The following is a 25,169-nucleotide window of genomic DNA, read 5'->3' on the forward strand; positions in this document are numbered from 1 at the left end:
AAAAAAAAAGAGTCACAGACTCCTTATACCTAGTAGAATCCTCAACTTCTTGTGATCCATAGCCTCATAGCCCTATAGGAAACTCAGAACCTAGGGCATCATTTAAGAAAATAGAACTTGGAACAGTAATATCACAATACTAAAGCTAGACATGATGGACCATAAGGACTATCATGTTCCCTATTTCTTCTGTCATTTGTCTTTCCCTTTTTGCAAAAGGCATCATTTTTGAATTTTGTTTGTTTGTTTGTTTGTTTTTTAATGGGAAGAAGAAACTAAGGCTAAGGCTAAGGTTATGAGACTGGCCCATGGTTACAAAGCTAGTGTCAATAAGCCCAGGTCTCCTGACCTCTAGATCTAGAACTTTTTTCACAAAATCTTCAGGGGCAGTCAGTTCTTTAAGGCCCTGAGTATGCTAGTCAATACTTTAAACAACCTGACTGATGAATAGTGTCTAGATACAATAATAATTATGATAATAATAGCTAACATAAGCTATTGTTCTAAACACTTTACATTTTAACTCTCAACAACAATCCTATTAGGCAGATCCTATTATCCATCAACCCAATTTTTCCAGATGAAGAAATGCAGCTCCAAAATGTTAATTAATTTGCTGAAGGTTACACAACTACAGTGGCAAAGCCAGGAAATAGAGTTCTTAATGCCATTTTATACACGCCCTCATATAACTCAAATTAATTTCTCTCTAAAATATTAATTAGCCTAAAAGTAGCAGTTATAATTTGGTAGCACCCACTGATAATCCATGTTTTGTCCCAAAGTATCAGTGTTACAAAGGGGTTTTACTCTATTGACTGGACCAAAGTAACAGTTTGGGATTCAAATACTCTGAACTAATGGATGGGACTATACAAGCCGGTTTAACTGCTTAATGCAATTCCATAAACCTGGAGATGAGTACTTTAAAAATATGTGTTTAAAAGTTTGGTTAATAATCTTCAAACTTGGAGATTTTATCTCAATGCATAATGAAGTACAAATTGGCTTGATAACATGGGTGGATTTATTTCTTAAGATTTGAGTGCAAACTTAAAAACAAGAACAAACAAAGCTTTTCATCAAGAATAAACACAAAATCTAAACAATTCTGCAATCGTGCATTTTAACAGAAAGTACAAATATGAATACATTATAATTTGTAACTGCATTTAAAAATTAAAATATTTCTCTCCAAATCCAAAACACCACACAATCTTTATCTGTTCTCATCTTGTTACCTTAGAAACATTTGTCATATGCTATCAGGAAAATATAGGCAAGACTTACTAATCAGTTATTCATGATCAAAGAAACATGATTCTCCTTAACTGTGACTTTTTGAATCATTTATCTGTATTTCTGAAATATCACACAATTATACCTCTACTCTAGAGAAAAAAAGAATAAATACAAATATCAAGGAGGCAGGAACATTCATGGAATTAAAGCAAAAGTCACAAGTGTTTGACTTAGAAATGTACATATTGTAGTAAATTTTTAAAGTACAACTTTAGTTGATGGCTGATGTGTATGTAATAATTGTGAGCAATTTAAACAGGTATAAAAATGTGAGATCAAAATCTTTAGGCTTAAATACTTGAAAAGTCACTATGGATATGGAAAGATTTGTTTACATAAACATGTATATTTTTAGATGGAAAATCAAGGGATAGTGGCATCTCCCTGGTCCCTTAACAATATTTGGATTTTTGCAAAGAATTAGCAGCACCCAACCTTAAGTGTTAATTATGTGTTTCTAAAGGACCTATAACAGATCAGTTGGCAGTGTTCTAGCTTTTGGGAGTTGGGGGCAGATTGGGGGTGCAAATATCTGAGATAAGATAGTACATGCACTCACACATTTAAAATCACCATTCTAAATGGGAAAAAAAATCACATATTGGAAAAGTCTAAGAAACTCATTCTTAAGGGATAAACAGCAGGGCAGGAATAAAAGCTGAACAGTAGTCTACTTGATAATAATGGTATTTCACTCTTTAAAGGCAAGTTGGGAAGAATGAGAATACTCACATACACATAACTTCAGGGAAAACTTGCCTAAAATTTTACCTTGCAAAACGCTGAACAGAAATCTTTACAAAAACCTTCATTCTTGTTTATAATACTTGATTTTTCCCTTATTACCACCATATACATAACATTTAAGTATTTTCTTCATAAATATTTTAGAGCAAAAAGAATGTATTTTGTTGCAATGGTGGCCCACATCTGTACAAAACAACATAAGCAACACACACACACACATATATATATGCATATATATAAAAAATGATTAAGAAAAAGTGCAAAGAATAACAGTATTAAGATTTTTTTGCATTTTACAGTAACTATGGTTCAAGTGTGAATATTTATCAGGGATATATAATCCCAGGTTTTAATTAAAGATTCAAAAAGAAACCACACTCCCAAGTTACTGCACAAACATCAGTCCCTTATCAAGTAACTCTGCCCTTCTCCCAAATCTAGTATTTCCAGTTTCTAAGCTCTTCCCAAACAGGAAAAAATGATAACAGTGTTTTCTTCCCTTTAACTTCCCAAAACTCATCCAAGTTAATCACCTGTAAGTTCGAGCAAGATATTGGGGAAGTCATTCATTATAACCCGCTTTGCTAAAATTAAAGCAAAATGAAAGGCTTTCTGAAATGCAAACTACTGATCAAGAATCAAATCAGCAACAGCAAACAGACCTTAAATTACAAATGTAATTTAATACATGTACATTTTAAAATCAATCCCCGTTATCAAAGATAAATTCAGAGTTTAAATCTCTTTCCCAGGTTCAGTGCTGTGCAAGGGTTCTAATTCCAAATACTTATGATTTTATCACCTTTTCTAAGAGAAAATGTTTGCCTGTTAACTTTTTACCTTCCTTGCTCTTGGTCTCAGCTTTTCAGTTTGAATAAACACAGAAAGGCAATTTTCAGCATTTCAAAAAATGTACTTTCCTCTTAGTCATTCAAATAATTACAGTTATTTTTAGATCTCAAAGTTTCAAAAAAAGCAGCTCAATTTCCCTTTAAATATATTACTAGATATTTTTTGGTGTTGTATATGTTGTTCTATTCTTATTTTAGGCACTGTAATTATTCACAACATTACAATGACTCTATATCTAACCTATGCAACAATTATAATCTTAATACCTTCTAAGGTATTATTTGATTTTCTGTATTATATTACTATTGAATTTTTCCTTCAAGATAAATGGTTGGAAGAGAATTTTAAAGCCCTGCAGCACTTTTGCTTTGAGTAGTGTTAATACATATTTTCTGTCATGCTTAATATTTAAACTTCTGAAATAGGAAGACAAGAGGCATTGGAAGCTGCAAATTTCCTCAAACTACATTCTACTCCAACTCCAATTTATTTTGTTCAACATTAAATAATTTTCTTTACAAAAACAAGTATATCTTAGGCTAATTTTTAAAAACAGAATTTCTGCTCTATAATAACACAGCTAAAGGGAAATAACTTTTCAATTTCAGCTGCACTAGAACTATGCAAAACTAAGTTAAAGTAAACCGGACAACAATTTTAATAACTTTTGGTTTTGTTTTCTTTTTACTCTATCTTTAGAATGATATACCTTACATTCTAACAGTTCAACAAAGGCTTAAAATTCTAGAAGTTGAAAACCACCAGACTACCTCCTGCACAACTGTCAATAAGACAACAACATTTTATTTGCCCCCATACATTCGTTCAATGTCTTTGAGGTAATGGTTCCTCAGCTCCTTCCTTTTCAGTTTGAAAGCATCAGTTACCAAACCAGTTTCAGGGGTCCATGGCTCTGGGCTTAATCGAACCTTGATTGGAATTTCAAATCGCTCCAATTTCACTGAAATTAGAAGTCAAAGATGGGAGAAAAGGAGAAGGGGGGAAAGAGATGAGAAAGTGGGGACGGGGAAAGAAGGGAGAAGCAATTAATAAAATATGAGTTTTTCAGGATTTACCTAGATGATTTGGGTGTTGAATCACCAATCACCACAAACTTATTTAATGGTATACTAGATAGTTTATTAATGCTACCTCTACCTTACAATTTCATTTTATATTTCTCAAAGTATACATAAGTTGTTTCAGTTGGATGGTTTTAGTCTATGTGGTTATTAAAATATACATACATATACACATTATTTATACTCTCTCTCACACACACACACACACACACACACACACACACACACACATCTTCCTCTTCAGAGACTTTATATTTGCCTGAGATGGTCTTTCTCAATACAGTTGTGTGTCACTTCCATACTTTATCTATATGTCTGCTCAAATACCACCACCCCGGAGAGGACATCCCTGACCACTCATAACAAAAGAGAAGGGGGAGGAGCCAAGATGGCCAAATATGAACAGCTCCGGTCTACAGCTCCCAGCGTGAGCGACACAGAAGACGGGTGATTTCTGCATTTCCATCTGAGGTACCGGGTTCATCTCACTAGGGAGTGCCAGACAGTGGGCGCAGGTCAGTGGGTGCGCGCACCATGCACGAGCCGAAGCAGGGCGAGGCATTGCCTCACTCAGGAAGCACAAGGGGTCAGGGAGTTCCCTTTCCCAGTCAAAGAAAGGGGTCACCTGGAAAATCGGGTCACTCCCACCCGAATACTGCGCTTTTCCGACCGGCTTAAAAAACGGCGCACCAGGAGATTATAGCCCGCACCTGGCTCAGAGGGTCCTACGCCCACGGAGTCTCGCTGATTGCTAGCACAGCAGTCTGAGATCAAACTGCAAGGTGGCAGCGAGGCTGGGGGAGGGGGGCCCGCCATTGCCCAGGCTTGCTTAGGTAAACAAAGCAGCTGGGAAGCTCCAACTGGGTGGAGCCCACCACAGCTCAACGAGGCCTGCCTGCCTCTGTAGGCTCCACCTCTGGGGGCAGGGCACAGACAAACAAAAAGACAGCAGTAACCTCTGCAGACTTAAATATCCCTGTCTGACAGCTTTGAAGAGATCAGTGGTTCTCCCAGCACGCAGCTGGAGATCTGAGAACGGGCAGACTGCCTCCTCAAGTGGGTCCCTGACCCCTGACCCCTGAGCAGCCTAAATGGGAGGCACCCCCCAGCAGGGGCAGACTGACACCTCACACGGCCAGGTACTCCAACAGACCTGCAGCTGAGGGTCCTGTCTGTTAGAAGGAAAACTAACAAACAGAAAGGACATCCACACCAAAAACCCATCTGTACATCACCATCATCAAAGACCAAAAGTAGATAAAACCACAAAGATGGGGAAAAAACAGAGCAGAGAAACTGGAAACTCTAAAAAGCAGAGCGCCTCTCCTCCTCCAAAGGAACGCAGTTCCTCACCAGCAATGGAACAAAGCTGGACGGAGAATGACTTTGGTGAGCTGAGAGAAGAAGGCTTCAGACAATCAAATTACTCCGAGCTACGGGAGGACATTCAAACCAAAGGCAAAGAAGTTGAACACTTTGAAAAAAATTTAGAAGAATGTATAACTAGAATAACCAATACAGAGAAGTGCTTAAAGAAGCTGACGAAGCTGAAAGCCAAGGCTCGAGAACTACGTGAAGAATGCAGAAGCCTCAGGAGCCGATGCAATCAACTGGAAGAAAGGGTATCAGCGATGGAAGATGAAATGAATGAATTGAAGCGAGAAGGGAAGTTTAGAGAAAAAAGAATAAAAAGAAACGAGCAAAGCCTCCAAGAAACATGGGACTATGTGAAAAGACCAAATCTACATCTGATTGGTGTACTTGAAAGTGACGGGGAGAATGGAACCAAGTTGGAAAACACTCTGTAGGATATTATCCAGGAGAACTTCCCCAATCTAGCAAGGCAGGCCAACATTCAGATTCAGGAAATACAGAGAACGCCACAAAGATACTCCTCGAGAAGAGCAACTCCAAGACACATAATTGTCAGATTCACCAAAGTTGAAATGAAGGAAAAAATGTTAAGGGCAGCCAGAGAGAAAGGTCGGGTTACCCTCAAAGGGAAGCCCATCAGACTAACAGCGGATCTCTCGGCAGAAACCCTACAAGCCAGAAGAGAGTGGGGGCCAATATTCAACATTCTTAAAAAGAATTTTCAACCCAGAATTTCATATCCAGCCAAACTAAGCTTCATAAGTGAAGGAGAAATAAAATCCTTTACAGACAAGCAAATGCTGAGAGATTTTGTCACCACCAGGCCTGCCATAAAAGAGCTCCTGAAGGAAGTGCTAAACATGGAAAGGAACAACCGGTACCAGCCACTGCAAAATCATGCCAAAATGTAAAGACCATCGAGACTAGGAAGAAACTGCATCAACTAACGAGCAAAATAACCAGCTAACATCATAATGACAGGATCAAATTCACACATAACAATATTAACTTTAAATGTAAATGGACTAAATGCTCCAATTAAAAGACACAGACTGGCAAATTGGATAAAGAGTCAAGACCCATCAGTGTGCTGTATTCAGGAAACCCATCTCACATGCAGAGACACACATAGGCTCAAAATAAAAGGATGGAGGAAGATCTACCAAGCAAATGGAAAACAAAAAAAGGCAGGGGTTGCAATCCTAGTCTCCGATAAAACAGACTTTAAACCAACAAAGATCAGAAGAGACAAAGAAGGCCATTACATAATGGTAAAGGGATCAATTCAACAAGAAGAGCTAACTATCCTAAATATATATGCACCTAATACAGGAGCACCCAGATTCACAAAGCAAGTCCTGAGTGACCTAAAAAGAGACTTAGACTCCCACACATTAATAATGGGAGACTTTAACACCCCACTGTCAACATTAGACAGATCAACAAGACAGAAAGTCAACAAGGATACCCAGGAATTGAACTCAGCTCTGCACCAAGTGGACCTAATAGACATCTACAGAACTCTCCACCCCAAATCAACAGAATATGCATTTTTTTCAGCACCACACCACACCTATTCCAAAACTGACCACATACTTGGAAGTAAAGCTCTCCTCAGCAAATGTAAAAGAACAGAAATTATAACAAACTATCTCTCAGACCACAGTGCAATCAAACTAGAACTCAGGATTAAGAATCTCACTCAAAACTGCTCAACTACATGGAAACTGAACAACCTGCTCCTGAATGACTTCTGGGTACATAACAAAATGAAGGCAGAAATAAAGATGTTCTTTGAAACCAACGAGAACAAAGACACAATATACCAGAATCTCTGGGACACATTCAAAGCAGTGTGTAGATGGAAATTTATAGCACTAAATGCCCACAAGAGAAAGCAGGAAAGATCTAAAATTTACACCCTAACATCACAATTAAAAGAACTAGAAAAGCAAGAACAAACACATTCAAAAGCTAGCAGAAGGCAAGAAATAACTAAGATCAGAGCAAAACTGAAGGAAATAGAGACACAAAAAACCCTTCAAAAAATTAATGAACCCAGGAGCTGGTTTTTTGAAAGGATCAACAAAATTGATAGACCTCTAGCAAGACTAATAAAGAAAAAAAGAGAGAAGAATCAAATACACGCAATAAAAAATGATAAAGGGGATATCACCACCGATCCCACAGAAATACAAACTACCATCAGAGAATACTACAAACACCTCTACGCAAATAAACTAGAAAATCTAGAAGAAATGGATAAATTCCTGGACACATACATCCTCCCAAGACTAAACCAGGAAGAAGTTGAACCTCTGAATAGACCAATAACAGGATCTGAAATTGTGGCAATAATCAATAGCTTACCAACCAAAAAGAGTCCAGGACCAGATGGATTCACAGCCAAATTCTACCAGAGGTACAAGGAGGAACTGGTACCATTCCTTCTGAAACTATTGAAATCAATAGAAAAAGAGGGAATCCTCCGTAACTCATTTGATGAGGCCAGCATCATCCTGATACCAAAGCCGGGCAGAGACACAACCAAAAAAGAGAATTTTAGACCAACATCCTTGATGAATATTGATGCAAAAATCCTCAATAAAATACTGGCAAACCGAATCCAGCAGCGTATCAAAAAGCTTATCCACCATGATCAAGTGGGCTTCATCCCTGGGATGCAAGGCTGTTTTAATATATGCAAATCAATAAATGTAATCCAGCATATAAACAGAACCAAAGACAAAAACCACATGATTATCTCAATAGATGCAGAAAAGGCCTTTGACAAAATTCAACAACGCTTCATGCTAAAAACTCTCAATAAATTAGGTATTGATGGGACGTATTTCAAAATAATAAGAGCTATCTATGACAAACCCACAGCCAATATCATACTGAATGGGCAAAAACTGGAAGCATTCCCTTTGAAAACCGGCACAAGACAGGGATGCCCTCTCTCACCACTCCTATTCAACATAGTGTTGGAAGTTCTGGCCAGGGCGATCAGGCAGGAGAAGGAAATAAAGGGTATTCAATTAGGAAAAGAGGAAGTCAAATTGTCCCTGTTTGCAGACCACATGATTGTATATCTAGAAAACCCCATTGTCTCAGACCAAAATCTCCTTAAGCTGATAAGCAACTCCAGCAAAGTCTCAGGATACAAAATCAATGTACAAAAATCACAAGCATTCTTATACACCAACAACAGACAAACAGAGAGCCAAATCATGAGTGAACTCCCATTCACAATTGCTTCAAAGAGAATAAAATACCTAGGAATCCAACTTACAAGGGATGTGAAGGATCTCTTCAAGGAGAACTACAAACCACTGCTCAAGGAAATAAAAGAGGATACAAACAAATGGAAGAACATTCCATGCTCATGGGTAGGAAGAATCAATATCGTGAAAATGGCCATACTGCCCAAGGTAATTTACAGATTCAATGCCATCCCCATCAAGCTACTAATGACTTTCTTCACAGAATTGGAAAAAACTACTTTAAAGTTCATATGGAACCAAAAAAGAGCCAGCATCGCCAAGTCAATCCTAAGCCAAAAGAACAAAGCTGGGGGCATCACGCTACCTGACTTCAAACTATACTACAAGGCTACAGTAGCCAAAACAGCACGGTACTGGTACCAACACAGAGATATAGATCAATGGAACAGAACAGAGCCCTCAGAAATAACGCCGCATATCTACAACTATCTGATCTTTGACAAACCTGAGAAAAACAAGAAATGGGGAAAGGATTCCTTATTTAATAAATGGTGCTGGGAAAACTGGCTAGCCGTATGTAGAAAGCTGAAACTGGATCCCTTCCTTACACCTTATACAAAAATCAATTCAAGATGGATTAAAGACTTAAACGTTAGACCTAAAACCATAAAAACCCTAGAAGAAAACCTAGGCATTACCATTCAGGACATAGGCATGGGCAAGGACTTCATGTCTAAAACACCAAAAGCAATGGCAACAAAAGCCAAAATTGACAAATGGGATCTAATTAAACTAAAGAGCTTCTGCACAGCAAAAGAAACTACCATCACAGTGAACAGGCAACCTACAGAATGGGAGAAAATTTTTGCAACCTACTCATCTGACAAAGGGCTAATATCCAGAATCTACAATGAACTCAAACAAATTTACATGAAAAAAACAAACAACCCCATCAAAAAGTGGGTGAAGGACATGAACAGACACTTCTCAAAAGAAGACATTTATGCAGCCAAAAAACACATGAAAAAATGCTCACCATCACTGGCCATCAGAGAAATGCAAATCAAAACCACAATGAGATACCATCTCACACCAGTTAGAATGGTGATCATTAAAAAGTCAGGAAACAACAGGTGCTGGAGAGGATGTGGAGAAATAGGAACACTTTTACACTCTTGGTGGGACTGTAAACTAGTTCAACCATTGTGGAAGTCAGTGTGGCGATTCCTCAGGGATCTAGAACTAGAAATACTATTTCGCCCAGCCATCCCATTACTGGGTATATACCCAGAGGACTATAAATCATGCTGCTATAAAGACAGATGCACACATATGTTTACTGCGGCATTATTCACAATAGCAAAGACTTGGAACCAACCCAAATGTCCAACAATGATAGACTGGATTAAGAAAATGTGGCACATATACACCATGGAATACTATGCAGCCATAAAAAATGATGAGTTCATGTCCTTTGTAGGGACATGGATGAAATTGGAAATCATCATTCTCAGTAAACTATCACAAGAACAAAAAACCAAACACCGCATATTCTCACTCATAGGTGGGAACTGAACAATGAGGACACATGGACACAGGAAGGGGAACATCACACTCTGGGGACTGTTGTGGGGTGGGGGGAGGGGGGAGGGATAGCATTGGGAGATATACCTAATGCTAGATGACGAGTTAGTGGGTGCAGCGCACCAGCATGGCACATGTATACATACGTAACTAACCTGCACATTGTGCACATGTACCCTAAAACTTAAAGTATAATAATAAATAAATAAATAAATAAACAAAAGAGAAGTCCCTTTGTCTCTCTATATCTTCTTAACACTATGCTTTGTTCAAAGTAGTTATCACCACCCAACATATTATATATTTGTTTCACCATGGAGCTAAAATGTAAGCTCCATAAAAGCAAGGTCTTTGATTTTTTCACTGCCATCCATAGGGTTGAGAGCCCTCCATAAATACATACAAGTTTATTAATTCATTCTACAGAAAATTAAGTCTCTAGACAAATATTCTTTATAAACTTTACTATATATTCAAATGCAGATAAAAAAGGGGATTGTGAATTTCATATCTTTAAATGGTATAAAAACCGATGCAATGAATATTGTATTTGAGTTAGACAACTTAATACATATTGGCAAAATATAAGGAAGGACATAAAGGTAATTAATACAGTATTAATACTTTTAAATTCCATAAATTATATGCCATCAAGTTATTTATTATGACTACAAGGGTAATTCTTTAAATTATGGAGGCCTATTAACAGTAATGTTAATCAACAGATGTTATGTTAATCAACATAAAATGTTATTTTATGTGATTATTTAAAACAGCAATTGCCAAGAAGCAAACATTCGCACATTTTAAAAAACTACTACAAAATAGCCTAGACGAGTTTAGAAATGATTTGGTTTCAGTGGCAAGCACAAAGAACTCACATTCACCAAAGTTCTTTTCTAGTACCAGTCTACGTTTTAAGAAAGCTTGATTGAACTAGTGAGTTTCTCACTAAAATGACAGAAAAATATAAAGTTGAGTATGAAAAATAATCTTTTAAATATAAATTACAACCAACTTCCTAAAAATAATGCCTGAATGGGTCATAAAGGAACATAAAACTTGCTTGAATTAACCAGGTCTACTCTGTTATTAAAGTACAGCTCAGTTACACAGAGTTTCATAAAATAAGCTTATCTGCTCCCAACGTCACATTTGGAACTCAAGGAAACAGTTAAATTCTCAGCTACAGATTTGGCCCCCCAATTTTTTATTTCATTTTACTTTTCTTACATACATAGATCCTAGTCCAGAAACACTGACAAAATTGGGACAAGGCAAACACATTATTTCAGTTGCACACAAGCAAATGAAAGCAGGCTGAAAACAATCTTAGTTAAATTCCTACTTTAAAGCCAAAAAAATAAAGACTGCTATAGAAGTTTCATCTTGAAAACTCCTAAACATTATCTAATACTCCAAGCCATAGGAAGCAATGGACTATCACAGTTTCCTGTAAATAGAATAAATTGCCAACAAGTGAGAAAGGTTAGGAGAAGGAAAAACAAACAAAACAAACAAAAATGTGGCATTTTTATCTGAATTAACTAGAACATTATGAAATGTGACTTGCAGGTGGCAGCAAATAGCGATTTTCATAGCCATTAGTAGTTGCTCAAATCACCCAAAAACAAGTATTTTGCATTCTTATGATACTATGTATACCTCACAATTATACTTAAAATATGAAGAGGCCTGCTATGAAAGATGTATAATTTCTGACAGATTTGCTGAATACAATCAAAACTATTTTACACTTTTTTGCATAAGTCTCTGAAATTATAATTTGCAAAATGTTGGCAAGATAAATCCTTTGTGGCACAAAAGGTTTATGATTTATACATTTAGCTCATGATTACCACTCATTATCCAAATCATGAGTTACATGCCTCACTCTAAGCACAGGAAAGTTATGAGGACCTAGTGGGTCCTAGGATTTTATTCTGCCTTCTAACAAAGTGGGATACAGTTTGACTTCCCCCATTGTTGCTTCTACACAATTAAATATGCAATGGAAAATTATTCAAGTCACATTCTAATCCATTAATATATTCAGAGGATGAGTAAGAGTAACTACAGTGCACCTCTGATGATTAGCCTTTTGGTTGAAATACTATATATTTCTTGAAATACTATATTTAAAGAAAATACTATATTTGAAATGCTATACTTAAATACCTAAAGAAAATACTAGATATTTTTAGAAATACTATATTGAGAGCAAATCAGGCTTTGTATCAAAAAAGGTTCTGGGAGCCTGGTGTCATTAATATAAAACTGTGTTATATCAATAATATTATAACAAAACCACCTTGAAGAAGGAAATATTATGTCACACTATTTTTATAAGTATAAAATACATGTCACACTGTTTTTATAGGTATAAAATAAATAAGCTTTTTCAATCTGATTATGTTAACAGGCCATTGTTATTTAAAACTTCACAGTGTCTAGAATTCAGAAAATTATTCTTGGGGAGAAATTAGTTTTCAGGTAGAAAAACTATAACTATAAACTATATTTTTAAACCAAAATGTAACCTAAGTAGTTAACATTTTTAATAAATAGAAATAATAGGAGCCCAGTTAGAGAAATAGGTATATTCATATATCTCTGATAGGAATATAAGCCGGTTCAGTTTTCCTGGGGAGAGGCAGCAATTTGGCAATGAGGAAAAAAGTCTTTAAAATATATATTCTTATGCAGCCAAAAGACACATGAAAAAATGCTCATCATCACTGGCCATCAGAGAAATGCAAATCAAAATCACAGTGAGATACCATCTCACACCAGTTAGAATGGCAATCATTAAAAAGTCAGGAAACAACAGGTGCTGGAGAGGATGTGGAGAAATAGGAACACTTTTACACTGTTGGTGGGACTGTAAACTAGTTCAACCATTGTGGAAGTCAGTGTGGCGATTCCTCAGGGATCTAGAACTAGAAATACCATTTGACCCAGCCATGCCATTACTGGGTATATACCCAAAGGACTATAAATCATGCTGCTATAAAGACACATGCACACGTATGTTTATTGCGGCACTATTCACAATAGCAAAGACTTGGAACCAACCCAAATGTCCAACAATGATAGACTGGATTAAGAAAATGTGGCACATATACACCATGGAATACTATGCAGCCATAAAAAATGATGAGTTCATGTCCTTTGTAGGGACATGGATGAAATTGGAAATCATCATTCTCAGTAAACTATCGCAAGGACAAAAAACCAAACACCGCATGTTCTCACTTATAGATGGGAATTGAACAATAAGAACACATGGACACAGGAAGGGGAACATCACACTCTGGGGACTGTTGTGGGGTGGGGGGAAGGGGGAAGGATAGCATTAGGAGATATACCTAATGCTAAATGATGAGTTAATGGGTGCAGCACACCAGCATGGCACATGTATACATATGTAACTAACCTGCACATTGTGCACATGTACCCTAAAACTTAAAGTATAATAATAATTTTTAAAAATATTTATTTGAAAAAAAAATATATATATATATTCTCTTTGACTCAGAAATTCTGTTTCTAGGAATTCACACTAAGAAAATAATCACATAAGAAAATAATTGAGTATACAAGATTCGTGTTATATTTGTTTACAGTGATGGGGAAGAAGGTGAAATTCACCTAAAAATCTAATAGGGACTTAAATGGCTATTTATGCACTGGGACTATTTAGTATTTAAAATGATACCGTAATTTTCTATTTACTGACACAGAAAAACCTCGATTATGTTGACAGCTTAAGTATATATACCAAAATGTAATCTTGCCACCCAAAGATAAACTACCCTCAAGTGATTTTTACTTCCTTCTTTGTAATATTCTGTTGTCCAATATTTTATAATGAGTATAGATAACCTATAATCAGAAAAATGATATTTTTATTTGTAAGAGAAAAACAATGGGTTGAAATTAGGTTAACAGCTTCCAACAAAACACGAAGAGTATATAGTTTTTTTCTGTTCTGCCTAAAAAAGAATTTAAATTGTTTAGAATAATTTAAAAATGAAAAAGGTATTAACCACAAGGCAAAAAGTGAAACAAGAGAAAATGGGCACTGAATGAGAAAGTGCAACAAAATCTTAGAAGACAAAAAGCAAAGGAATTCGTGGTAATTAACTTAGGGCTGAGGAAGCCAAAGCAACTACCAACAAAAGAGGTTGCCAACAAGCAGCAAACTGCCCTCACAGTGGAGCCCGGGCAAGTGCCCCCTAAGCCTGTGCCTCTGAAGATAAGAGATGAGGGGTAAAGCTGGAAACAGCAGCACTGGTCTCCAGCCTGTTTAGAGAAAAGTTCTCCCGCACCCTATGCTGCTCTTCTCAAAGCGATTTGTAGGCAGGTCTACTTTTTGGAAAAACTGAAGCAGAGACTCGGGACTCATGGACATTAGGTACAACAGAAGGAGGGAGTAAGGCTGAAAAGAGAAGGATTCAGTGGGGGTGAGACCCACTGCTCTCCCATCCCCCTCAATAACTCCTTTACCTCTTTTGGCTACCAGAATTCTGGCAGTCAGGCTAATATCGCCCGGGCAAGAGACTGGAGAAATCTCCTTTGGAGAAACAGAATGACTTAAGAGAAAGACACTAACGTTGGAATGCCTTTTCAGTGAGGCCCAGTAAGCTTTCCAAACAGTTTTTTAGTACCTGGTTCTTGAATATGGACATACAAGGATCAGCAGACACTTGGGACTCAATGACCAAGGCAAGCATAAAGTGCAACTTGGAGGTAAAAGAGACAATAACAGGAGAAGAAAACTACATAAAAAGGATTCCTTTTAATATCCTCAGAGGAATAAGAGACAATGCATTGACTGCATCCATGAAAGAGCAACAGGGTGCTATTAAAAGGAACACTGAGAGGACAGGAACAAGCTCTTGAAAATTAAAATTCTGATAGTGGAAATTGGAAATTCAGTAGACAGAAGAGACGATAAAGTTGAGAGACTCTGCCAGAATATAAAACAAAAAGAGAAATAGAAAATTTTAAAAAGGATAATAAAATTAGAGGATGAAAGCTGGAAGTCCAACAGCCATATAAAAGTAGTCCCAGAAACAGACACACAGGGTGGGGAGAATTATGGGGAAAAAAACAAATGAACAAACAAAAGATAAATTAACATTTCCCAGAACTGAAGGGCAGAGATCTCCATACTGAAAGGGCCCACAGCAAGTATGCACAATGATAAATGATCAAAGACCCACACTAAGATACATCATTATGAACTATCAAAACACCAGAAATTAACATAATGACTCTGAAAGCTAGGAGAGATAAAATAGATCATACACAAAGGAATGGGAATCAGGATGCAACACTGGAGCTGGAAGACAACAAAGCCAAGTCTGCAAAGTATTCAGGAAAAATGATTTAGAATTTATCACTCTAAAATATGCCAAGACACATCTCAAGGGTGAGGACAGAATAAAAACATATTCAGACACGCAAGCACAGTCTCAAAAATTTACCTCCCATGCACCTTTCTCAGGAAGCTGCTGAAGGATGTGCTCTACCCAAACCGGCGAGTAAACCAGGAAAGAGACAGATATGAGATCCAGGAAACAGGATCCAACATAGGAGAGAAGCAAAGGAAATTCCCAGGATGATAGTAAAGGGAAGCCTTTGGGAGCAAATAGTCTAAATTTCAGCACGAGGATAAAGGGCTCTAAGAAGTATGTCTCCGAGAACAAAAAAACAGACATGCTATCCTTTCCTGTATTAGGGAGAATTTTTACAATTTTATCAGAGTTTAGTGGAAGAGTTAAGAATAGTATACAAAAAACTAATGAAGAGAGGAAATTTTAAGATCCAGGGAAACACAAAAAATTGTCCAAGAAAGGAAATATAATCATAAAACACTATGTAGTTCAGCTGTGAATATTTTCATAATCATAACGGAAACCTGGGTGTAAAATGCAAATTGTACTATCTATTGGAAAAGAAAAAGTGTGGTAGGGAAGGCAAGGAGAATGGTCATAAGAAAGGTAAATCATCTTCTATGGTTAGAGGTCCATAAAAGTCCATAACATCACAAATGAAAAATTCAAGAAGGAGCAATATAACCATTTTCTTTAGAAAAATGGAGACGAATACCAGAAACTTTAAAAAAACAACTAAAGTTGAAGACAGATGAGACTTGGGGAAAAGAGGGATACAATATGGGCTGCTTTTTGTTGCAAGTCCTTAATACTGACATTTTTTAAACTATATATACTTGTTATACTGATAAAACTGAAACTTAAAAAAAGGTTATAAAATCAGCCACCCACATGGAATCCCTCGTTGGGAAAAAAGAAAAAAAAAAAGCCTACTATTGAACTTGAGCATTAATTTTTAATCTCTTTAATTATCCAATCAATGTTCCAATAAGCTTTGTCAGTCCTTTCTGCTAATGTAAAACTGTTGATTACTCTCTTTCCTGAAACTCTCTTAGCAGTGGTCTGCATGGGCATTGCTCTCCTGGCATCTTGCCAATCATGCTTCCCACACACATCTCTTTCTTCATCCATTACTTATATGCTGGTGTTATCCAGAGACCCATCCACAGCCTCCTGTTCTCCCTTTACAATCTCACCCAAGGTTGGCCCATCTACTTTCGTGGTTTCAATTATCCCCAAGTCTGTAGCAGAGTCCAGGCCTCTCCCAATAAGATTTGGACTACACACAACCGCCTGCTGGACATTTTAACTTTGATTATCCAAAACGTGTTTTTTATTTTTTTTTTTTATACTTTAAGTTCTAGGGTACATGTGCACAACATGCAGGTTTGTTACATATGTATACATGTGCCATGTTGGTGTGCTGCACCCATTAATCCTCGTCATTTAACATTAGGTATATCTCCTAATGCTATCCCTCCCCCGTCCCCCCACCCCACAACAGGCCCCAGTGTGTGATGTTCCCCTTCCTGTGTCCAACTGTTCTCGTTGTTCAATTCCCACCTATGAGTGAGAATATGCAGTGTTTGGTTTTTTTGTCCTTGCGATAGTTTGCTGAGAATGATGGTTTCCAGCTTCATCCATGTCCCTATAAAGGACATGAACTCATCCTTTTTTATGGCTGCATAGTATTCCATGGTGTATATGTGCCACATTTTCTTAATCCAGTCTATTATTGATGGATATCTGGGTTGGTTCCAAGTCTTTGCTCTTGTGAATAGTGCTGCAATAAACATATGTGTGCAAGTGTCTTTACAGCAGCATTATTTATAATCCTTTGGGTATATACCCAGTAATGGGATGGCTGGGTCAAATGGTATTTCTAGTTCTAGATCCTTGAGGAATCACCACAGTGTCTTCCACAATGGTCGAACTAGTTCACAGTCCCACCAACAGTGTAAAAGTGTTCCTATTTCTCCATATCCTCTCCAGCACCTGTTGTTTCCTGACTTTTTAATGATCGCCATTCTAACTGGTGTGAGATGGTATCTCATTGTGGTTTTGATTTGCATTTCTCTGATGGCCAGTGATGATGAGCATTTTTTCATGTGTCTGTTGGCTGCATAAATGTCTTCTTTTGAGAAGTGTCTGTTCATATTCTTTGCCCACTTTTTGATGGGGTTGTCAAAATGTGTTTCAAACTACATGTGTCCCATACTGACCTCATCATCTTCTTGTATATGCCAGCTCTTCCTCTTGTATTTTCTAGCTCAATCAGTAGTAGTATTTACCTTGTCGCTTCAGCTACAAATCTGGGGGCTATCCTAGACTCCTCTTTTCCCTTATCTACGTTATCCAATTAATCACTGAAGTGTGCCAATTTTGCTTCATAAACGTTTCCTGATTCCCTGCTTCACGCCCTCATTACTCACCACCCCCCAGTCTAGGTATCTCCTACAGTCCTCTTCAACTGGCCTTCTGCCTCAGTCCAGTCCCCCTCAAATTCATCTTCAGCATGGCCTCCAGAGTGACTGCATCTCTCCAAAATGCAAACCTGACCACATCACTAACCTAGTAAAACCTGCCAATGGCTCCTCACTGTCTACAGGATTACATCCAAATTTCTGAACAAGCATAGAAGGTACTACACAACTTGGCCTCTGCTAACCTCTACAGCCTTACCTCATACTTTGCACTGTACTGGTAACACCAGACTCCTTGTAGTTCCCTGCACACATCATCCTTTTCATACCTATTTGCCTTTCTCATGTTGCTTCTTGGCCTAGAATGCCCAACCTAGTTAACTTCTAATTAACCCTTAAGAATGAGCTGAAGTGACATCTCTTCCATGTCCTCCCAAGTAGGTTAGGTACCCTCATCTGTGGTACCATGATTCTCTGTTCATCTCTCTATTGCTGTTAAGATTGTTGTCTCTCTCATGTGCCCCTCTCACTTGATAATGAACTACATGAGAGCAAGAAATGAGTCTTACTACTTTCTGTATTCCTAGTGTGTAACACAATTCCTGGCATATACTATATAAGCAGATTTTCTCCAATTGGTTATTAATGTACCATCTGAGATAGTCCATTTACAGAGCCACAGTATACACACAAAGCATAATCATGGTTATAACACTATTTACTATTTAACTTAGAGTTACTAATTTCTGCTTTACAGACACAAAGTAGATTTATATAACAGATCTACCCAAAGATGGACCATTCCAAACACAGGCTAGATGACCACTTTGGGAAAGATGTTGAAACATGCAATAAAGAACTACATAGGTTATTCTACTATATGACATTGAAGGATCCTTCCAACATGGAAATCCATTATACATATTTAAGAAATAGGTTTCTTAAAATCCTGTATTTTATTATTAAAGCAAACATATTGAAGAGCCTAATGCAAAAGATATCATTAGATGACTTTTAGGGACTATACCAGTCTAGCAACTTCTTACTTACTGGCATTTGCAGCTTCTCGAATTTCTTTCAGTATTTCAGCTTCCATAGCAGGATTATTGCAGATATCAACCCAAGTTCCTTCTACCCCTTTCTGTTGTGCCAAAAGTGTCAACCTTTTCTGGTTAGGAACCACAAAACTGATCACATAGGACTGATCACTAAAAAAATAGAAAATAAAATAGAAATGAAAACATTGAGAAAAGTTATTCATAAACTAGTCAATGACATAGTACAGTATAGATCATTCCAAATATATATTTCTCTTATTTATTAAAGTTTCATTAGGAAATGATAAAACCCATAGTACCAGCATAAAGAAGGACATATAGACCAATGGAATAGAGAAACTAGAAGTAAACCCTTGTATCTATGGAGAAACGATCTTTGACAAGGGTGTTAAGACCACTCAATGAGGAAAGGACAGTCTCGTCAACAGATGGTACTAGGAAAACTGGATATCCACATGCAATGAATGAAGGTGGACCTTCACCTTACAACATATACAAAAATTAGCTCAAAATGGATCAAAAATCTAAACATCGAAGAGCTATTAAGTCGGTGCAAAAGTAATTGACATTAATGGCAAAAACCAAAATTACTTTTGCACCAATCTGATAAAACTATAAAACTGCTAGAAAAAAAAAACAGAAGAAACACTTTATGAGAATAGATTTGGCAATATTTCTTGGGCGTGACACCAAAAGCAAAGGCAACAAAAGCATAAAACAGATAACTGGGACTACATCAAAATTAAAAACTTGTGTGTATCAAAAGACTCAATCAGCAGAGTAAAAAGGCAATCTATGGAATAGAAAAAAAAATTTGCAAACCATATATCTGATAAGGGGTTAATAAACAGAATATATAATTTCCACAACTCAGTAACAAAAAACCAAATAGCTCAATTAAATAATGAACAAAGAGCTTGAATAGACATTTCTCCAGCGATAATATATGAATGGCCAACAATCATAGGAAAAGGTGCTCAGTGGCACTAATCATTAGGAAAATACAAATCAAAACTTAAACAAAATATCCCCTCACATCCATGAGGATGACTACTATATAAAACAAACAAGCGCTAGTGAAGAAGTGGAGGAACTAGAATGTTTGTGTACTGTTGTAGGAAATGTAAAAATGGTGCTGTTGCTATGGAAAACAGTATTGCAGTTCCTTAAAAAATTAAAAATAGAACTGTCATATGATCCAGCAATTCTAAATCTAGGTATCTATCCACATAATTGAAAGCAGGAACTCAAAGAGATATTTGCATACCCATTTTCCTAGGAGCATTATTCACAACAACCAAGAGGGGGAAGCAACCAAAATGTGCACTGACAATGAATATATAAACAAAATACATTATATGGATACAATGGAATATTGTTAAGCCTTCAAAATGAAGGAAATTCTGACATATGCTACAACATGGATAATCCTTGAGGACATTATACTAAGGGAATTAAGCCAATCACAAAAAGGCAAAAACTGTATAATTCTACTTGTGTGAGATTTCTAGAGAAGTCAAATTCATAGAAACAGAAAGTAGAATGGTGGTTCCCAGGGGAAGGAGGGAGGAGGAATAGGAGTTGCTGTTTAATGGGTATAGAGTTTCCATTTTGCAAGAAAAAAAGGTCTGGAGATTGGCTGCACACCAATGTAAATATACACAACACTACTGAACTGTACATTTAGAAATGGTTAAGATGGTAAATCTTACGTTATATGCTTTTTACCACAATTACAATTTTTAAAAAAGAATAAAACCCATAAAAATAAGACATATCAACATATAAAGAAAATGGCTCAATCTCTTAGGCTTTTGATTTAGAAAAACTTGGGTTCAAAATTCATCTCAACATGTAGTAGTTGTGTTACATTTTTGGGAAAATTACTTATGCTAAGTCTCAGTTGTCATGGATGTTAAATGAAATAACTTGTCGCATAGCTAAGTATTTAGCAAGACGCAGGTGTCCAATAAATAGTTAACACGTCTGAGTTATCTAAAATGGTCTTTAAGCTGTTGAATTCACTAACTTACATAAATGTACAATTCCCCAGATCTGATGAAAATTCTAAGAGAAGACTATGTTACCCTTATGATAATATGTAATCACATTATTTTCTAAATATCTTTTGACTTATGAAACAAAAAATACAACTTTGGAAAGTTACCTTTTGGCAAAAGCACAGATGTTGTCAATAAGTGGACAATTCTTCAGTGCAGCTTCTACTTTCCCAAGAGATACATACTCTCCTGCTTGTAACTTCACTAGATCTTTCTTACGATCTGTTAAGTCATAAAGAATGTTAAGTCTGTTTAACTAAGGTATATGCAATTCTGACTGTCTTCTTTGAATATCATTGCCTTAATCGTTATTTACAAAACTACTTCTTCTAAAATTATTATTAGGTTGGTGCAAAAGTAATTGTGGTTTTTGCCATTACTTTTAAAATGGCAAAAACTGCATATATATAATGTTGCCCATACACACCAGTTAAAAATAAAATGCCTACTTAAGTAAGTATTGGCTAAAAGTTACACCTTAAACCCAAAGCTTTAGCATCTTATTATAATCTTAAATATTATAATCAATTTAATAGAGGGAACTAGGACTTTGGAACATTCGATTTGAATGGTAACTCTGCCTGGTACTAGCTAAGTGATCCTCAGCATGTCAGTTAACCTTCTAATCCTCAAGTTTTATCAGGATAATGATGCCTACCTCATACAGACATATCCCACAATGTCTGGCATATAGAACACATTTAACACATGTTAATTCTCCTTTTCCACTTTTGACATTATCTTGTTAAAATGACAGTTCTCTAAGAAAGTGCTAGCACAGGATGGCACAGCTTGAATAATCATCACATGGCCTTGGAATGAGTATGAGTGCTGATTTGCCTACCCGTAGCCTGGGAACCCACTCTACAGAAATAACCTTTGATTCCAGTGCAATTAAGGAACAAGGGGGAAAAAAGCTTATTGTTTCTCAACTGAACCATGGTTCCTGGTTCAAATTTCTAGATGAAGAACCAATTTTCCCAGGAAATCTCTAACTATATTCAGGTCAGATATCGTGAGGTCCAGCGACGGATTGAAATCAGTCACTACATATAGGTGAGGAAACTCTATGTCTTAAAAAAGACCTGACTGGGATCTTGCTGAGGGGTTCTCATCAGCAAGTTTTAACTTTTGCCTCATCCAAGTGAATAGCACAAGGACCCATTTTGGAGTCATTTTTTGAACATAAAGGTCCACTTCAGTAGACTCAATGAGGACAATGTCAAAGTAACTGACATTCTCAGAACTGACTAGTGCTAAGGATTGATATTAATTTTCTAAGGTTCAGGCCTCGTTAGACACATATAAATAGCCAACAGTAAAAAAAAATATATGTGCCCATGCTGCCCCTTGGGTGGAGAGGTGAAGAGTGAGGAAGGCCTAGCATAGAGTATGTTATAGGAAATAGTTATATAAAATCACATATGGTTGACCAAGAAAGACGTCCTCTGAGCTCTTTTTGTTTTCTCATTACCTGTTTGCTATTTCCCTGCCCATTCTCTCTACACTCAATGCTGCTGTTGCTAGTGCTGCTAGTACTTACGCTAAGGTTCAGGCTCTGTTTAGAATATTTTACATATATCAACTCATTTAATCTTAACGACAGCCCTATGAGGTTGGTATTGTCCTTGTTTTGCTGATGGAGAAGCTCATACGTAAGTTAAATAACTTGTCCAAAGTTTGAACTAATGGAACCATCAACTTTATTAATGACTGATCAGTATTACCTTTCATATATACTGAAGTTATAAAAACTAAAGAAAACCATAAAAAGAAAACATTCTGACCTATAATCTGTAAACATCCATCGGGATGGAATTCTCCAATATCACCAGTGCAAAACCACCTTTGTCCATTTTCATCCACAGAATAATCTTCTGCTGTTTTCTCTTCATTTTTAAAATATCCCATGGAGATGTTCTGTCCACCAATTACGATTTCACCTCTGGGGTTTGGCTTGTCATTAATTGTATAACCGCCTGGAAATCATAAAAGTAAATTAGTTATTGTTCTACAACAAATTTCATTAATTCTTAAAGCTTATACGTATGTTAGTATTTTTCTGCTGATCAAATTTTATATCACTTTATGAGAGAACATTAGTTTATATTTACTAAAATTTACATGAGGATACTGGGTGACTGTGATTTTAAGAACACCAAGAAAGGCTCAATGATAATCACCACCAACAATCACCCATCTCAAACCTTCCCATACCATAACATTTCACACTTAGAACACCATTAGAGCTTAGCGTTCACAGAGTTCTGTTAAGATAAAATCACCCCCAGGAAGAGTAACACTTGAAGCTGTTATAAGTAAATTACTGACATACTGACATCAATGCATTTCAAATTTTTTCTAAGGAGGTTTTAACCAAAAAGAACGTGCAGTAAGTACCCAAAAATGGTAGCACCATAAAGTGAGAGGGAAAGGGGGGACTATAGGAAACAGGAAGAAAATTGTATTAATTTTGCCTGTGGCCAGTCATGACTTTAGAAGTTCAAACACTAAACTAATTGATAATAACTACTAATATATTTCATCACTACTCATTACCTCTGTACTACTGAAGGAAGCTTACTTTAAGGAAAATATACAAAAGTCTAAATTTGCAAAATAAGATATAGACTAGATTTTGTGTCATAAAAGGATTAAAATCAGGGTTCCTTTCAGCTGTTAGCTGCTCTGATAAACTTAAAACTATTCAATATTTCAACATGATAAAACCCATTGTATGTTAAAAAAAAAACTGAGATCATTCATACAGTATAAAGCCAAAGAGTCTTCACAGCAAGGAAAACTCCAAATACATGTTCAACAAGGGACCTACTCCCCAAAACTGACATTAAGGCCCAGTACCAGGAAATCAGAAAATAAAAATTATAGTAAAACTTGGTAAGGAGATTTTTGCCTTTAAACATTTCTCTGATTCCACTGCCTAACGATTAAAAACTTACCTAATAAAATAATTCTGATGTTGACGTCCAAAACACATACACACAAACTATTTTCTTCAGATTTTCATGGTAAAATTGGAATGCCATTACCATGGAAAAAGGGAAGACTAAGTCCCAACGTGTAAAACTCTTGGGAATGCAACTGGCTTTTTAAAATGTGTTTTTAAAAAAGAAATAGTCATTTGCTCATAGAGCACTGACAATAACACACATAATAAAAAATGCTTTAGAAACTTAAAGTTTATGTTAGATAAAAATGTATTCATTTTCTCAGGGTTTGGACAACCTAAGGGTTGCATCCTACACGGTAACTTGTACTTTAAATTTTTAGTCCGTGTTCCATCCTAAGGTAAATATTCTCTTTTAAAATCTTAAGCATTTTAATTATTCTTCCTTTATCTGACATGGCTAGGCTGTTAATTATTTGTTTTATTTAACAATCTACTTTATTGTAGTTACTGTGTATATTTAGTATCTTTCATTAAGAAGACTGGTTGATATTTGCCTTCAGCTAATTTATAGAAAGGATGATCATCAATGTCTCTAGTTTTCTTCTAAGTGGCTTATCTCTGCAGGTACATATAAAAATTCAACTATACAAATAGCTGGACAGTTGAGTCTCAACTAAGAAAATCTTTTGGCCGGGCGCGGTGGCTCACGCCTGTAATCCCAGCACTTTGGGAGGCCGAGGCGGGCGGATCACGAGGTCAGGAGATCGAGACCATCCTGGCTAACACGGTGAAACCCCGTCTCTACTAAAAATACAAAAAATTAGCCGGGCGTGGTAGCGGGCGCCTGTAGTCCCAGCTACTCGGGAGGCTGAGGCAGGAGAATGGCGTGAACCCGGGAGGCGGAGCTTGCAGTGAGCCGAGATCGCGCCACTGCACTCCAGCCTGGGCGACAGAGCGAGACTCCGTCTCAAAAAAAAAAAGAAAGAAAAAAAAAAAAAAAAAAAGAAAATCTTTTCTGGGATCAAGATCTAAGAAGTTGGTGTGTGTATGAGTGCAACCCATCATTCTATCCCCTAAAAATCTGGGGTTTCTCAGCCCAAACATTCTCACTAGTAAAGTCAAGTTTCAAGGATCCTCACCTTCTCCA

General features: G+C 36.7%; 1 protein-coding gene across 16 annotated transcripts in view; it reads right to left on the bottom strand.

Moving 5' to 3' along the window:
• Nucleotides 1-25,169, bottom strand: part of ACSL4 (acyl-CoA synthetase long chain family member 4) — a 110,427-nt gene that overhangs the window by 16,620 nt on the left and 68,638 nt on the right. For 8 of the 16 annotated variants that reach the window (XM_003822024.7, XM_063601560.1, XM_063601557.1 and 5 more), the window contains 4 exons: nucleotides 22,899-23,090; nucleotides 21,219-21,333; nucleotides 19,044-19,201; nucleotides 1,010-3,862 (listed from right to left, as the gene is read on the bottom strand). In XM_003822024.7, coding sequence (XP_003822072.2) covers nucleotides 3,705-3,862; nucleotides 19,044-19,201; nucleotides 21,219-21,333; nucleotides 22,899-23,090 — 623 coding nt within the window. In that variant the 3' untranslated portion in view covers nucleotides 1,010-3,704. Of the gene's footprint in view, nucleotides 1-1,009; nucleotides 3,863-19,043; nucleotides 19,202-21,218; nucleotides 21,334-22,898; nucleotides 23,091-25,169 lie in introns of those variants that run through there. The other 8 variants (XR_010111199.1, XR_010111196.1, XR_010111195.1 and 5 more) reach the window with 1 other exon arrangement.

The sequence above is a fragment of the Pan paniscus genome, chromosome X (genome assembly GCF_029289425.2).
Source record: "Pan paniscus chromosome X, NHGRI_mPanPan1-v2.0_pri, whole genome shotgun sequence".
NCBI lineage: Eukaryota > Metazoa > Chordata > Mammalia > Primates > Hominidae > Pan > Pan paniscus.